Here is a 17,416-nt window from a genome sequence, read left to right as displayed (position 1 = left end):
CTACACAGAAATCTGATACAGTTAGATCAGGGGTCGGGAACCTTTTTTGATGAGAGAGCCATGAAAGCCACATATTTTAAATGTATTTTTGTGAGAGCCATATAATAATGAGTATAATAAGTGAATTTATTATTTTTAATAACGTTGTTATACTGAAGCTAACCAGTAATAAATAAAATACTTCTTATAATGCCACTTCTGGTGCTGCATGTTCCCGATCTTGCACCGATCCCCATAGCAACCACTGTGTTTCAGTTGTAGACGCGCATGCGCACTCACGTACTGCTGAGTGAACTCTCCGGTCACTCATAAGCAGTTTCTTTTCCGAGCTGTTCTGTATTGTTAAAATTGAACAAAATAACACAAAACACAACTGCTTCACAAGACATTAAAAGTGTGGTACACCGGGCTCTCTCCGAGGGGAGGGGGAGAGAGGGAGATACCCGGCCAAGGCTCCGTCTAACATGGACCAAAACACAGCACGGAAAGTTCGGAAACTATTCGGAATGAGTTAAAAGGAAGACTGCATATTGCTAGCGGATCTATTTTCTGACCCAGAGTGTGGCCGTGACTGGTTCTGAATGAGGCTTCTCTGTCATTGCCATGCCTACCTCTGTACCTAAATGTATGTTACTGCTACTGGATGCTTGAATTTCCTTCAGGATAAATAAAGTTTTTAATAAAATCTTTTCTACACTTCTGTCTCTCTTGGGTGACCATGGCTCGGTGGTAGAGTGGGTCATCCAATAAAGTAGAGTGGCAGTTCAATCCCCACTCGCACCGCTCAAAAAAGATTGCCCTTGAGCAAGGCACCGCACTAACCCTGCTGTGAATTGATGCCCACCGCTCCAGTGAATCTGGCATCTGTCAATTTGAGTGTGTGACCCTGTGCATGTGTGTTCCAACAGGTGCCACCCTGGATGGGTTAAATGCGGAGAAGTAATTTCACGTTCAACAGGATCAATAAAGTTTCTAAAATAAAATAAAAAAAATCTATCTTGCATTTTTACAGCACCTCTTCCACAGAACCCACCATGTAGAACCACCATATTTCTACAGTAGCCCATTGCAATGACATTTGAAATGGAGGGTGACGTGAGGGAGTGGCAATGAGGACCTACACTGCCAAATGCCATTAAAACACACTTGTTCTTTAAACTTGAAATAGTACCTACTGTAAGGGTGATTTAAAAAAAAAATGATTTTAAGATCTTATGATTATTGCATTGCATACTGTAGCAACAGGTAATTTAAAACTGAATTTAAATTATTTCCGTGTTACACTTTATCCTCCTGTGATGCATGTGTTGTCTTTAAGGTTTATCAGGAGTTAACAGGGTCACAGAAGATGGTTTTGGTAGCCAAGTTTTCATCTTTTAACAGCTAATTTGACCAGCAGATGACAATCACTCATAAATTCTGTGCTTCTTGAACTTGTGTCATGTCCACAGAACACATGCTTTTGCTATTTGAGGTAATGGGAGTGATGAGTAATGAAGTGACTGATTACAGGAATCAGCGGCCCTGTGTCGGCTGTGTGTGACAGCTTTCATGTGACATCAGCTTTTCTCTCACAAGGAGGAACTGCATGAAAGAAGCATCCATGACAGTGTGTGTGTGCGTGTGCGTGTGCGTGCGCATGCGTGTGTATGACATCACTTGCCTCATTCCTGTCTTAGTCTCGTCAATGTGATGGAGCAATGCACACACACACACAGACTACAGTGGTGGCGCCAGTTGTGGTGGATGATTTTCATGTCAAGTTTGGATAACTCAGTGGTAATGTGGGCTGACTCTGCTGTGTGCTGCTGCCTGCAGGCAGTCATGCAGTGATTTGCTTACACCCCACACCCTCAACCAACCCCTGGAATTTCCCCGTGGATCTCATTTTACTTGAATACCCAAGTGTATATCAACTGGCATTCCACTTACTGCACTCACTTCAGTGAGGACTGTGTTAATTGAGTATTATTGGTGGATTACAGCGCAGTACTACTTGTGGAAATCCACAAATAATAGAATTAAACTGACTTATTACAATTAAGCCCCATTAGCAAAGGCTGTAGTTCATTCCTCCCTCCACTTAAGCTTTAAAAATGAATATTTCAACGTTTGAGAAATACATTTACAACTGATTCAGGCCAAACGGGGCTGCAGAGAAAACGCAGTTTTTTTTCATTCATTTGAACTGGGTACTGAGCTTTGGCTGTAGTGTTGCAGGCCATAGGGGTTGTGGAGAAGTTAAGCCAGATGCAAGTTTCGGAGAAAAAAAAAAGTCAGATTTAACATAATGATGATTTTGCTGTTCTTGGAGTCTTAACAATAGTTTAGATTTGTGCTTGAAGAAAGATGTCAAGTCATTAATATGAAGAGAACAAAGCTCATCTAGTGTCAAAACATAAAGGGATTATCTTCAAAGGAATATGAATCTTATTAGCAATCCAAGAATCAAGTCCAAGTCAAGTACTGAACTCAATTTGTGAATGTCCATCAGGACTCGTGGATGGATGGTGTGTGTGTGTGTGTGTGTGTGTGTGTGTGTGTGCGCACAATATGTCCTGTGTTGTGTTAAAGCACAGCGGACTCATTCATGGGGCTGTGCAGCAGTTTGTGTAAACACTTCACCTTCAGCTGCTCCTCCAGGAGCTGGAAGTGTGACTCTCTCTGTTGACGATTGGGAAGGAAACGAAAAGGAGCAGCGTTAGTCTTGGCTCGTCTGCCTCAGCGGCTCACACTGCATACTGTTTAATGTTGGCTACTGATCAGCATCGGAAGGAGTAGAGGGATTAAACATGTTGATGTGTGCTTGTTTGATCAAAGAATTGCTTTAAAATGTATTCACGCCAGAAACTTCCCATAGAGTAAGTCTGGTTTTTGATTTTCAGTATAGTCTTGTTGACCTGCCTGTGAGACTGGTCCTGCTGGAATTTAAGGTGGATTGCACTGCTGGTGTTTCCATTTCACACATGGCAACAATTCGAGAATTGCTTGTGGAAGTGTTGGTTTGAGCATGTTTAAATATCCAGTTGACCAATCAGATTGCTTGGTTAGAACCACTTGTTGTATAATAACTAATATACAAACTTAATTCAAAAAGTTGGGAAGCTGTCCAAAACAAATAAATAAAAACACAATGCAATGATGATGATGATGATGATGATGATGCAGCAGATCCTTTTTAACCTATAACCAACTGAATACAACAATGAGACATCGAACTTCATTGTTCTTAACATGTTCCAATAAGGTTGAGACAGGGACAACAAAAGACTGTGACATTTTTGGAATGATTAATTTATATAATTAATGTGTTTGAAACAGGTTCATTGGTAACAGCTGCGGAGTGAAAGACTCAGTCCTTCACAATATATTTTTGAATCTAACCATCTACAATCCATTATATCATTCATAGTATCGTCCAGTGAAATCTTAGCCATGACTTTATTATATATATACATATATATATTGATCATCACAATATCTTGTCTTTGTACTGCATTTAATAGAACGTGGGTCAAAAAGGATGATTTTTTTTTAACAGCATCACCACCTTTTTTGAATCAGGGTTGTTCAAACCATAACTTCAGTTATCTCATGACACTTTCCATACAGAGCAGGTCTAGACCATACTCTTTATGATATTATTTACAGAGACCCAGCACACTCATTACTTGTGATCTAATACCTGCTGGTTTTATGTGTCAGCTCTGTAATAGACTGTCAGCGGTGTACCCTGCCTCTCATGTGGGACATGTTAAACTAAGGATAGATAACGGGGAGAGATGACAGTCTGGAAACTGCCATGTTCAAGCAGTAGAGGTATTTCACATGTGGCTGTGAGAATCTTGAGAGTTGGCTGGACAAATATTCAGAAGTTACACCAGACAGTAAATCCTTCTGTAGGCTTTGTTCTTCTGCTGCAGTGTGTTTCTGCTGTCTCGTCACTTACACACTACAAATCCACTCAGGATGTAACTTTTTCTCATCAAGCAAATAAAAAGGATTTCCACTGGCTTGTTCAGAGTTCTACAGGTGGCAGAAAATCTGATGACTCATTTGCTATGACCTTTATTGTCATCAGGGGCCCTTATTTATAAAACTCTGTGTATTCACAAACCTTAAACTGTGACCCTGATAAGCATAAGCAGTTATAGAAAATGGATAGATGCATGGCTCTTATTATTATTTATTAGCCATTCATGATCATGGGCTAAGAAGTCCTCATGGTCGATGAACATGTGTTCATGTCTGGATCTTCTATTTGGGTCTTAATTTCACATTACACAAGTCAACATGAGCACTATTTACAGCTCTTGTGCCAGTCCTAAAGACTGGAAATTCAACAGTCAGTTTTGTTTGATACAGTTTTCGTTACAATAGTGGTGGAATCTGTATTGAAAAAATGTGTGAAAAAAGTCTCTCCTCTGTCTTCCTGTGCCTGCATCTGTCAGCTGGTCCCGGTCCATGTGTCTGGTTTGGTTGCTGTGGCTGTATGTGCTCTCTAAACAAACCAGTGTTTTGCTAATCCCAGGCTTCTGCCTTATATTACAGCCATCAGTTTTAGACCTCCAGGCCTCCTAATTCACCGTGCTGTGGGACACTGCCAAACACTCCTCTGCCACACACATAGTTTTCTGTACAATGATGTACTCTGTGTGTGTGTGTGTGTGTGTGTGTGTGTGTGTGTGTGTGTCAGACATGGCAACACATATGGCTGTCAGTGCTGCACGTGTCACTGTGTAAGCGTCTGTCAAACACTTCCACACACATGGTTTTTCAGTAGTATATGAGGATTGTGCTGCTGCTACTGTGCATGGCTGCTGTCATACTGTAAGGGGGGGTGGACTGTATAGTTTTTCACTCTGGGTGTCAGGGTCTCATCGATCTGGCTTTTAAAAGTCTGATGCATTTAAACTGATCTTTCTATGAGCACTCATGTCATTGGGGTTCTTGGTTGTTTTTCTTTAGAGAGATTTCCAGGAAACCGGCTTTTCTTTCCTTAGTTCTATGCACATTATCTGTGGTCATAGCTGTGAGGTCCAGATCTTTCCTTAGACTTCATCCCCATTTCAATGCAGATCACTCCAGAAAAGAGCATCAAATAAATGCCTTAAAGTAAACCTTTACCTCAGTCATGAATATCCTCCCCTTGCTTTCTGTCTGTCATAAACACACACAAACTCATTTAGCCATTCTCTCCTTTTTTTGCAGATGTCATCTCTCCTACACACTTCAACCCTTACTTCAGGCGGCTGACATTTGATGTGTCCTCCATGGAGAAGAACGCCTCCAACCTGGTAAAGGCTGAGCTCAGGATCTTCCGTCTTCCAAACCATGGTGCCCGAGTGTCTGAGCAGCGCATCGAGCTCTACCAGGTACACACACTTTCCTCTTAACTGACACTGGGTCTGCCAGTTTGAGTTCAAAAATGATTCAAGAGTCACTTTTACTGTTTATACACTGTAGTGAAATGTAAAGATGACATTTATATATAGTTATCTTATAGAGTGTTATGTGATACGTGGGTAATTGCACTGTTCAAAAAGTTGACATGATATCTCATATATATTTATGATATCTCATGCCCTGGCCATAATGCAAACACAGCTATGAGCTTCAGAGATGACCACATTAAAAAGAAAACAATAAGTTCTTACACCTGATGTTGCTCCAAAAAAAAAAAAAATAGTATTATTAAATAATAACAACTGTTAGTGTGTATTGCACAATCAAAGCTTCAGTCCATGGATTCCTTCTTTCTAACACAGTGAAATATTAGTTAGTGATTTGCCCCCCCCCCCCGACCCCCATCTATCAGCCTGTCTGCACCACACGGTTCCCATGCTATGTTTACATCCAGACGAGGAGATGACAGCTGAGCTAAACACATCTCCAAACAGGGAGATTTCTCACGCAAACACAGCGCCTGTAAATGTGTGAGGGAGGAAGGGACAGGCCGGTACAAAGAGGGAGACCTGATAACATCCACCTCGTACACGCACACACACACACACACACACACACACACATAGAGACACACATGTTCATGTCTATACATACCAAAACTTAACACCTCATCTAGAAATATTTGAGAATAGTTCTGCCTCTGATATGGAGTTTGGACTTTGGTGAGATAAATATCCTGTAGATGTTTCTATAGATCATACATTGAAATTGTTCAACACAGATGTGAAAAAGCAGAGTTTCTTATACAGTCCAGGGTGAATCAAAACTGTAAATGATACGCTTTGATCAATTGATGAACTAACAAAAATCATACACTTAAATATTAAATGTTCCTCTACAAATGCTGTGTTTGCACCAGCTTTTTACTTTCACAGAATCATGAGGTGATGCTGTGAAATTTATTAATAATTAATATTAAATATCTATAATATTTGTTTGCTTTTGGTTTGTTAGTTAGCTAAATTTATATAACCAGGAAGTTAATGATAGACAACAAAATACACAAATATAACAATCAATATCAAGTTAGTTCAAAGACGCAAATCAGTCATTACAGATGTTTTTTTTTAAATACCAAAAAGTAACTTTAAAATCCCTCTGAGGAATAAATGACTGTCTCTATCTTCTTGGTTGCAGTTCGTTGCAGTAATAAGTTATTACTGTGAACTAGTCAATTGATACGAGGAACTGTTAAGGACAGTGTCTGTCTTAAAACAATAATCTTATGCCCACAGTTTTACTTCCAGTAATCATGATACATCTTTGCACAGATCTGCTCCAGTTTGAACAGGAAGAATGATTCTAGTAAATATAAACTGTTTCTATTGCATAGACATGAACAGTTAAGATCACCCATCCTGTCATGTGGTGTCATAGATGTTCACTTTGAATTCAATGAAAGATGCTAAATATCTCAACAGACATCGAGGCCTCATACCTGAAAGCACAGGCATGCTCTTACAGACCACATGTTAATGACACGTATAACAATCTGCATCAAAAAGAAACTGTAATGTACAGAGCCATGATTTGACGGAACTACCTATGCATATAATCCAGGAAACAATAAAGATCAGTTTCACCTTAACAGCATCTGACTCAATGTCCCTCCTCATCTTCCCACTTTATAACAGCAGTTGTACAGAATAGTAATCCACACATTTGTCAGCTCTGTAAAGATATTTGACCTTGGGAGCTAGCTGATGTCTTTTTTTTCAGTAGTGTTTGTGCAGAGCTGTGCTAGCTTCAGTTATTGTGTTAATATTTTTTCCATGTTTTTCAGTATGCTTTTCTAGTTACTCATAACTTTCATATACTTTTACATGGAAACACCAGTCATGCTTTAAAATGTTCCACAGTATAAGGGGAAATGTGCCTCAATGTTTTTACAACCACTTATGCTTTATAAGATATACAACTTGTTTTTCCAACTTTCTATATAATGGGAGTCATTCCATGCTACCCTACTTCTTCATACATGAAGGCAATCCAAACTTTAAGTACAACATTTCACGTTGATCTCAGGAATAACAGGAATATTATGCTGTATATCCACTGCATTCATTGGGATTGTTCTTTTTTGGTATTACATTGGCAAAAGTAGCTAATACCTGGTACTTTTTTTGGTATCACTTCAAGGTTCCAAGTGGGTTGAGCTGAAAACATGGTGAAGTGAAAAAATGAAATCAAGAAAAGCACCTGGTACCAAAAGCGTGTTGAGTTGAACCTGGAGAAACATGAAATTAAACAATAAGATTTAATATTTGCGAGACATTCTCAGTTCAGGTTATGCTGTAGCATTATGTAGGTTATGCTGTAGGGTTATGTAGGTTATGCTGTAGGGGTAGGTTTTTAAGGTTTTTATAGTTTTGGTTGGATTTTGAGTTCTCCACAGGTCATTAAAGGCTCAATGTGTGCGATTTAGTGCCATCTAGCAGTGTAGTTACAGATTGAAAAATCCCTCCACTGGGAGAAAACATGGTAGCCACGAAATGCACTCTATCTACAGCTAGTGTTTGGATTGTCTGTTTTGGGCTACTGTAGAAACATGGGGGTTCCACATAGTCGACACCATGGAAGAGGTCCCACAGCATCTGTAGATAAGTCTCATTCTAAGGTAACAAAAACATAACGATTCTTATTTTTAGGTGATTACATACTAATGAAAACATAGTTATAAAGATTATATTTAATTTCTGCCACATTCTGTAAATAGAGCCCCCCAAATCTTACATATTGGACCTTTAAAGGACAATATGGGTTAGAGAGTGACAGTTATTCAAAGGGGTCAAACAGTATCATCATCAAAAGAGTTCTCCCTCTAATTTATTTCCATATATACTGTTCATCTGAGCTTCAGTGTCTCCTCTGTCAGGTTTCCCACACCAGCCTGAACAGGAGATCTCAGTGAAAGCAGCAGGAATAGTGTTTTACGCATTAGGCAGAGATGAGCCAATATAAACACATGGTTCTGAAGGACAGCAGAATAACGGAGGTCTGTCCAGCATCTGGTTATGCTCTCACTGCTCCTCCCAGACCTAGCCAATCAATCAGAGAGAAAAGAGCAGGCTGCTAGACCTCAACCGACTCCTCAACCTTAACTGTTCTCCAAAACTACTGCTATGATGCTGTGTATCTGTTTGTTAAGCCATAGAATGTTATGTTACCCAGGCTATATTCAGCTTCATTAGCTTTACCAAATAAGAGCCTTCCATCATTAATATGTTCTTGAATTTGAACAATGTCATTTCCATTCCACTTCCAAACACAACTATGTTCACCTTCTGCTGCCTGTACCATCAGCAGGGGTCCACGACTTTGGTCCTATAAGATGAAAAGCAATAAAATGTTGTACATACCGTGCAGCCATGGCCCCCAGAGAATTAATATGACTGACTTTAACCTCTAGCCATCACTAAAGCTATGGGATGGATTGCCATGAAATTTGGTCCAGGTCTCCAGAGCATGTGTCTTGAGGGTCTAAGGACAGAGGGTGTCACTCCCTGTACAGATTGTAAAGCCCTCCGAGGCAAATGTACTTTGTGACTTTGGGCTATACAAATAAAATTGATTTGATTTAATTTAATGGTGATGTTGCTTCCTTGACTGTTCTAAAAAATACAGACATTCATGGTTCCTAAACAATGTATCCAAATGACCTTTTAGCACGCAGGTACCTCATATGGTTGTGCAAATAATGATGAATATATCTCAGTTTTAGAGAGGCAGTCATGGTGGATGGTTGGTTTCATAATGTGACATTGGAGATCATTGTTGCACCTTATCTCTTACCAACAGTCAGTTTATTTCTTTTAACATGACCTAAACAACCTTAACAAAGTAGTTTAGTTGCCTCACCCTAACCAGACCTTACCTACTGAGTTGGCAGGTCAGAAGTCCATTACATTTGACCCATTTTGTTGTGAAGGTTAGACAGGACTGTGGCACATAGAACTCCTTATCCACTGAGAGTCCCACAAGACCCCAGAACTTTTTCTAGCATCATATACAGTCATTTGCACAGAGCCTCTGCCATCAGTGCATGAATGTGAGAAGTGTTGTGAAAGTGCTTTGAGTAGTTGGGAAATCAGAAAGTCCATTTAACACATTTTGAAGAAATAACATGTTTTCCTACAGATTTTAGGGCACAAAGACCTGACATCCCCAACACAGCGATATATTGACAGCAAGGTGGTTCGAACACAAACAGAGGGAGAGTGGCTGTCCTTCGACGTGACAGAGGCAGTGAGTGAATGGCTGAACCACAGAGGTGAGTGGTGCACATTCCTCCTATCACTGCAACAAATGCAACAAATGTTCATTATTTATTGCACATGTTACATCATTGCATCACCTTATCCCCTTGACTTTTGTTTATTCACAGACAGAAACAGTGGATTCAAGATCAGCCTGCACTGCCCATGCTGCACATTTGTACCATCAAATAACTACATTATTCCCAACAAGAGTGAGGAGCTGGAGGCACGGTTTGCAGGTTATTTGATTTTAAAAAATTGCTAAGGGATGTTAAATAATAACTCTAGTGTTTACATTTTAATAATCCCATGAAAAGACAGAAACCAACAATGTCCTAATCCATCTCTTGTTTTTTTTTTTCTGACTTCTCTCTCAGCCTATTGGTTTCTCTTATTTCATTGCTTTTTATTCATTGGCTGGATGGCAGGACTTTTGAGGTTTTTGTGTGATTTGTGTGTTTTGTGTGTTGTATGATGTTGGTATTTTTGTATTTTGTTTGTTTTTTTATTTTCATGTATTCTCAACGCTGAATCAGATTGACAAAACCGTTTTCCCACTTGATTATGCTGCAGCAGCAGGTTTGACAATAAAATATGAAATAACACATAATAATAGAATTATGTGGTGAAAGTTGCCACTTTTTACTTTGATGACAGCTTTGCACATTATTGGAATAGTCTCAATCTGCTTCATGAGGATGTCACCTGGAATGATTTTTTTGTCTTGAGGGGAAGCATCTTAACTGGATTAAGGTCAGCTGATTGTGGAGGCCAAGTTATCTGATGCAGCACTCCATCACTCTCCTTCTTGGTCAACCAACTACATACATTTTTTGGGGGTCATTGTCCTGTTGAAAAACAATAATGGTCCCACTAAACTTGAAGCAGATGGGATGGCACGTGGCCGCAGAATGCTATGGTAGCTATGCTGGTTAAGTGTGTATTGAATGTTGAATAAATCACCAACAGTGTCAGCAGCAAAGCACACCCACACCATCTCACCTCATCCTACAGGCTGCTGGGAACCACACACATAGCATATGCTAGTTGCCATGCCTTCACCTTCTCTGCATCTCAAAGACACAGTGGTTGGAACCAAAAATCTCAAATTTGGACTCATTAGACCAAAGTCAAGATTTTCCCTGACCTAATGTCCATTCCTTCTGTTTCTTGACCAGTGAAGTTCTCTTCTTCTTCTTGGTCTTCCTCAGTTGTGGTTTCTTTGCAGCAATTCGACCATGAAGATTCACACAGTCTGCTCTGAACAACTGATGTTAAGATGTGTCTGGTCTTTGAACTCTGTGAAGCATTCATGTGGGCTCTAATCTGAGCTGCTGTTAATTGTTGGTTTCTGAGGTTGGTAACTGTAATGAACTTCTCTGCAGCAGAGTTAACTCTTTGTCTTGAATAGTTTGAAAGTTTTTGTGACTGCAGTTGAAGACACACCCAAATTTCTTTAAAAATTCTGGACTGACTGACTTCAGACTTAAAGTTTTGATGGACTGTTGTTTCTTTACTTTCAGACTTATTAAGAGGGCAAGAGAATTTCCAGTTTTGATTTTAAAAAAGTGTGGGAGGAGGGTGTTGCAGAAGCACATGGAAGACCAGGTATTAGATGAAGGCAAACTTCATGTCCACTGCAGGCGTTGTTACACAGTCTGTTAAGCACTTCCTTTGAAATATATTATAGTATCTTTATTCTGTGTACTTTCAGAAATTGTGATTAGATTTGATGAGATTTTTTTTCTGTTGATTAAAGGTCCAGTGTGTAACATTTAGGAGGATGTATTGGCAGAATATGAGAAAGAACGGAATACAATGTTTGTTTTTCCATTAGTGTATAATCACCTGAAAATATGAATTGTTGTGTTTTTGTTATTTTTAAATGAATATCTGAAGAAGGAGCAGATCTTCTTTGTGTTTCCATTGTTTCTCCTCTATGCATGAAAGTGGAGAGTGAAGCAAGCAGTATTCAGATGGTTGCAGGCTGCAATTTCACTACTCGATGCTATTAAATCCTACACACTGAACCTTTAAGATGAGCATTTGTATGCAGTAAGATGCTGCTCTGTATGTTTCCAGGTATTGATGACAGTTTTATCCATGGCGGTGATCTAAAGGTGTTTAAGAGGCGGCGGCACAGCGCACGAGCTCCACACCTTCTCCTCATGCTGCTGCCTTCATACCGTCTAGAGTCCCAGTCCCAGTCCCAAGCCCCACCCCAGTCCCAGCACAAGAACCATCGATCTAAGAGAGCCCTGGATGCTGCCTACTGCTCCAGGTACCTGGATTTCACTCTCTTACTCTCATCATGCAGACATCAGGAGACTCTCTACAATAATGAAATTCTTCTTTGCTAACTGACAATTTAATGGGTCAAAATAAAATATTGGGTTTGACTTGGATTTGGGCTGTTTTTCCCTTCCCATCTGTTCCCATGCGAGACGTATCTTACCAGTAGATTTGCAGAAGTAACTGGGATGTATAGATGGGAATAAGTGTAGTCATTGTGTTACATTAGCCTTCAGTAATGGATGCAATTATGCAATATCTTCGAACAGAGACAGGTTTAACTTACTATAATAGAAATTTGAATTAATTTTTAGATAAGATGGTGAAAGTCTACTGATACTTTGTTTCATATGGGGTTTAAACTGGTTTCTCCCAGCCCTAACATTGCCAACATTGTTAAGTAAAAGATGCAATATTGCAAAATTCAGACATCCCAGACTCTTTACCTGTATCATCCCATCTCCTCTAATGAGCTATATACTTGTCAGACTAGAAACCGAGATCCTACTGCTCCATGATTCACCTCTCCCCTTCATCTCTTTGTAGAAACGTTCAGGACAACTGCTGTTTACGGTCACTCTACATCGATTTTAAGAAGGACCTGGGCTGGAGGTGGATCCATGAGCCAAAGGGCTATGAGGCCAACTTCTGTGCTGGGGCTTGTCCATATCTGTGGAGCGCCGACACCCAGCATTCCAAGGTATTGTATGAGGGACAGGGTCAAATGTTGAACAATCTGTGATCTAGAGCTGAGCTAGTAAGGTCAGTATCTTGAGCATGAATGTTTTCTCATTTCTTGTGTTCTAGGTGTTAGGCCTATATAACACTATCAACCCTGAAGCATCAGCATCACCTTGCTGTGTCTCCCAGGATCTGGAGCCCCTTACCATCCTTTACTACATCGGCAAGACCCCCAAAATAGAGCAGCTCTCAAATATGAAGGTCAAGTCCTGCAAGTGCAGTTAGAACCCCTTTGCAAGCCAGCACAAACACACTCTCTCTTTTTCGTTCACAAACACATGCACACACATACAATGGATCTGGGCATGCATAGAATCAAACTGCAATTTTCTCTTACATGCACTATTATACTCAAAGCAGTGTTTCCACACAGGGCGTACTTCAGAGAGATGCATTGGAGAATATAGGTACAGTACAATTCATTGCTAGTTCATTTCATACACAACATACAGGACCAGTGTCGTCATGACATCAAAAATCTGACTTTGATACCAATGCTAAGCACCAGCAGTACAGTGTTTCATTGCATATATAATATATCTTTTAATATATATTAAACCATCTTCTCCTGGAGGAAAGTCAGTGTACTTATTGATGCTGCTAAGGTCTGAGTGACAATGCTCTTATGTGGCCAAATAAATCAAATAAAAGGCAGCAAAGAGGAATAATGCCCCCACACTTCAGGATTATGTTTTAGCAACTGAACTGAGCAACAGTATATTTCCACATTTGACATAGGAACCTTTTCAGTATGTATACCAACAGGCTTTAGACCTAGTTCATGATGTGATGAAATGATTGATTACAAAGTGTGATGAAGCTGCCATCAGATGCAGTACTGCCAATGGAGGATACTAGATAGTACTTTCAAAAATATGTGACTGAACTTTTAAATTTGACAGTATTAGCTTGTTTCAGATACATTGATAACAGTCTCATCGTCAATGAAAAAAGCTTCGTAAAATGTTCTGGTCACAATTTTTTGGTTAGCTTTTGTCTTAATAGTTGCTTTGGCGACATCCCTGGTGATTGTTTCTGTTCCCCGTTTGCATACCAGTGCTGACTGCTTAAATGTTTGTAAAATGACCTTTAGCAGTGGTATCAAAGTCATGCCAAAATTTGGATTATTGTGATCCCATTGCACAGGACCCATACTATATTCTACACATACACACAAACATACACATACATTGACATTGGCTTTTGTATGCCATTTTTTTGCATTTTGAAGGCCCTGTCAACATGCATCACCTCACACACTTGTCACACCGAGACACGAGAGTAAGGCAAACACTGGAAGTATAAGTGATAAGTGTCTATATGTGAAATAAGTCCTAAAAATAACTCAGGCCCCACGCCTGACACCTACCCACCACGTTACTCCCCTCTCCTCCACCTCACCCACCTCACACCAACACTTTTGTCACAGTCACACCACACTATGTCCTCATTTCTGTGTCTGTCTTTGTTTGGTATCTTTTGGGATTCTAACAGTATTTCCATTGTTTTGCTGTTTCTGCTTATGGTTTAGCATCCTGCAAATTTTGACCCAGGTAGAATGGTGGATAGTATCAATCTTGCACTGATGATATATAATATCTACTCCATTACTTATAGTTTACAGATTTTGGAAAATTGTTACATCACATGGGGGCACCTCAAATGATAATTCTGGTTTATTATATCAATTGTCTTATATCTGTAGTAAGCCATAAATACTATTCACTATTGGAAAGCAATAAAACCTGAATTTATTGGTTGCAGAGTCAAGAAATTCTCATTCACAATGACATTTGTGATAACATACTGACTAAAAAGCCAACCTTGGAACATTAATTGCTTAGCAGTATGTTATGTCCTTCTATGTTTTTAGCAGCTTTTAACAAACTGACTCATAAGCCTGCATCAATGTCCATTTTTTAGACAGCAGCAGTTCCAAGAGCTGAAGAGATGACATTAGAGGAGAGTGCAGGTGGATATCATGGATAAGGGACTGAGAGCTGTTTTAAAATTGGTGAACTTTTTTTAAAGTCATGAAGGGATATAATTTAAATAGGAAGTGTTCTAGCTGTTCTAGCAGTTACTCATTTATATTAGAATATAGATTAGGCTATAGGTATAGAGACAGTTTTGGAAAGGCAGATGAGAGAGTTGCTTTACAGAAGCAGTGGCTATAGAAAGTGAGGGCAAGAGTACAGCCCTTTATTTCATTTACTATTGTACTGTATTAATACACAGTTTACAAACCCATTCCAACTTTAACTGACTGCGCTTACTGTACAGTAGTTGTGTGCAGTTTTCCTGTGCAGTGAAGCATTATTAGTTATAAAAGTGTTACATCCAACCTGATATCAATCTGATGTCATTGTAGTGATGGTACTATGTTTTCAGACCTCAGCTATTAGTTTGTGCTAGGACTTTGTCAAAAAATAATTTTCAGAGCAACCCACCTGATCCTACAGTATGTCATAGAATTGATGTTGCTCCATTCTTTAATGATGCCTCACAGTGAATTCTGAATTTGAACAGGTCAGTTTTACCTGCATACAGCAACTGTCATTTAGCAAAATAAACACAGTGGTTTAGATTAGTATGCGGTGGTAAATTAAAGGTAAATCAAACTCACCCACTGTCACCGAATTGCCTGTTTTAATTGTCAACCTTTTGATGTCTGCTGTCCTCACTCACCTTTTATCAAAACGTTTTCAGTCACAGCTCAGTGCAGGTCAGGTGTACAAGAGGTGGGTTGGAGGGTCAAAGTTGAGTATCACTGCTTTAGAGGGTCGCAGGGGGACTGAAGCTGATCCCAGCTGACCATTGGGCGAAAGGCAGGGTATAACTTGAACATGTCAATTTAGTGTCAGCAATTAACCCGCGGAACATTTGAGAACATGCAAACTCCACGCCTCAGCCAGGCAGCATGTTAAAACCCAGAACCTTTTGATGTGAGGCGAGTATGACGAAAACTAGACCCAATTTGTAATAAGCCAGAATTATCCCTTTAATGATATTCATGGACAGATTATTGTGTTGTATTTCAAATAACTGACAAAGGTGTCCTCCATGTCCCATTTAGTGTCTACTGGCTAGCAGTGATTAATGTTGAACAATTAGAGGCTTTCCACACATCGAGGAAACTCAAAGAATTGATTACTAAAGCTTAAGAACTGGAGTAGCGTACTCAGCACAGCCACAGGTTCAGTCCATACTTGCTATGAAAGTCTGGAATAAGAGAAAAGAATCTTTTGGTAAGTGATGATTGAGCTATGTTGTTGCCTGTGATCAGTGTGTGAATGATTTTATGAAGGTATTCATGAATAGTAGATATGACTTTCAAAGAATGGTCTCAGAGCCAAATATATTAGAAAATGTCTCCAAACATCAACAGCCACCTCTGTCGCTCTAGTGTTTTGTAGTGTCATCAGTGTGTCATCTTCCTGCCAACATCCAAACTTTTATTTCACTTCAAACATACAAAAGCTGTCTGTCAGTCATGATCTTTTTGTGTCTTTAATTAAAAAAACAAATTGCACTGATGCTGTATTAATTTTACTATTTTAAAATACATAGTTGTCTTAGTTAGTCTGAACTCTCCCCTTTATCAAATGAGTGTTGATGTAGGTGACCTGACCCCAGCCCCTTCGGGCATTTAGTGCCAGTGGACTTATTGAATAGCAGAAAAAAAATAGAGCTAGGCACCAACTTTGTCACAATAGAGCTGTTATTTTTTATGTGTATTTGTTGTGATGATGATGTTATTGTGACCCACTATGCTGTATTGTAACACAGTATTGTCGTGGTGCTCTAGTGGTAAATAAATTATTTAAGTTTCAAGGAACTCTGTGTTACGTGTGTTCTTTCTGATGCTGATTTGTTTGTCTGAAGTGATATTTTATCTGCTTGCTGCAGTGTGTTTTTCCCTGGAAACTCTAATTTCTCCTGCACTTGTTGAGTTTTGACTGTGGAAAGCCACAAAGACAAATAAGAGGCTCATGTTCCCATCATTTTTGTAATGCAATCATGCCTCATAACATGATACTTGATCAAAGGATACTCTTGTAAGACTTGAGACAAAAGGAAGGGATGCAGATGCTAATGCAAATCTGTTAAATTATAATGTGTCTCTCCAGTGGGTACACATAATGTGAACAACCCTCAGCATAAACAAAACCAAATATGTTAAGAAAAGCACCGTCACTCTGTGTCTTCATCACAAATGACTGCATGCTCCTGGCTGCAGACTTAAGTTAGTATGAACCAGAATCACTAAGAAATACATGCTGGAGTTCATGTCCCACTACAGACCCACAGACCTTCCTAACTTAAGCAAGTCAGAAACCTTCCCCTAAACATACCATAACCATACCCTAACCATACCTTACCTGCAGTTTATTAGTTAGTTAGTAGTTGTTATGACACTGTAAACACTTGGCACTGGAAATAAAAAAAAACAAACATTGATGTACAGAACAGTCTAATGTGTTAATATGCTGTTTTTTTTCATTCAAACGTGTTAGTTGTTAAGTCAAGCCTGTTGGTAGCTGTACATGGATACAACTTCCCAAACGTTATACAGGCAGAAGAACCTGTGATAAAACTGCTCCTTTTCTGAGTTAAGTTCAGCTGTCTTAAAACAATAGTCAGCTGCCCATGTGAACATT

General features: G+C 39.4%; 1 protein-coding gene across 1 annotated transcript in view; it reads left to right on the top strand.

The window, feature by feature from the left end:
* tgfb2 (transforming growth factor, beta 2) overlaps positions 1 to 16,593 on the top strand; it is a 38,765-nt gene extending 22,172 nt beyond the window's left edge. Inside the window, exons 2-7 of the mRNA XM_010752699.3 lie at positions 5,212 to 5,375; positions 9,604 to 9,736; positions 9,851 to 9,961; positions 11,805 to 12,003; positions 12,561 to 12,714; positions 12,822 to 16,593. Coding sequence (XP_010751001.1) covers positions 5,212 to 5,375; positions 9,604 to 9,736; positions 9,851 to 9,961; positions 11,805 to 12,003; positions 12,561 to 12,714; positions 12,822 to 12,980 — 920 coding nt within the window. The 3' untranslated portion in view covers positions 12,981 to 16,593. The remainder of the gene's footprint in view (positions 1 to 5,211; positions 5,376 to 9,603; positions 9,737 to 9,850; positions 9,962 to 11,804; positions 12,004 to 12,560; positions 12,715 to 12,821) is intronic.
* The last annotated feature ends 823 nt before the right edge of the window (positions 16,594 to 17,416 follow it).

The sequence above is a fragment of the Larimichthys crocea genome, chromosome XIII (genome assembly GCF_000972845.2).
Source record: "Larimichthys crocea isolate SSNF chromosome XIII, L_crocea_2.0, whole genome shotgun sequence".
Classification (NCBI taxonomy): domain Eukaryota; kingdom Metazoa; phylum Chordata; class Actinopteri; family Sciaenidae; genus Larimichthys; species Larimichthys crocea.
Note: the sequence above shows the minus strand (reverse complement) of the source record. Positions and strands in the feature narration are given on the sequence as shown.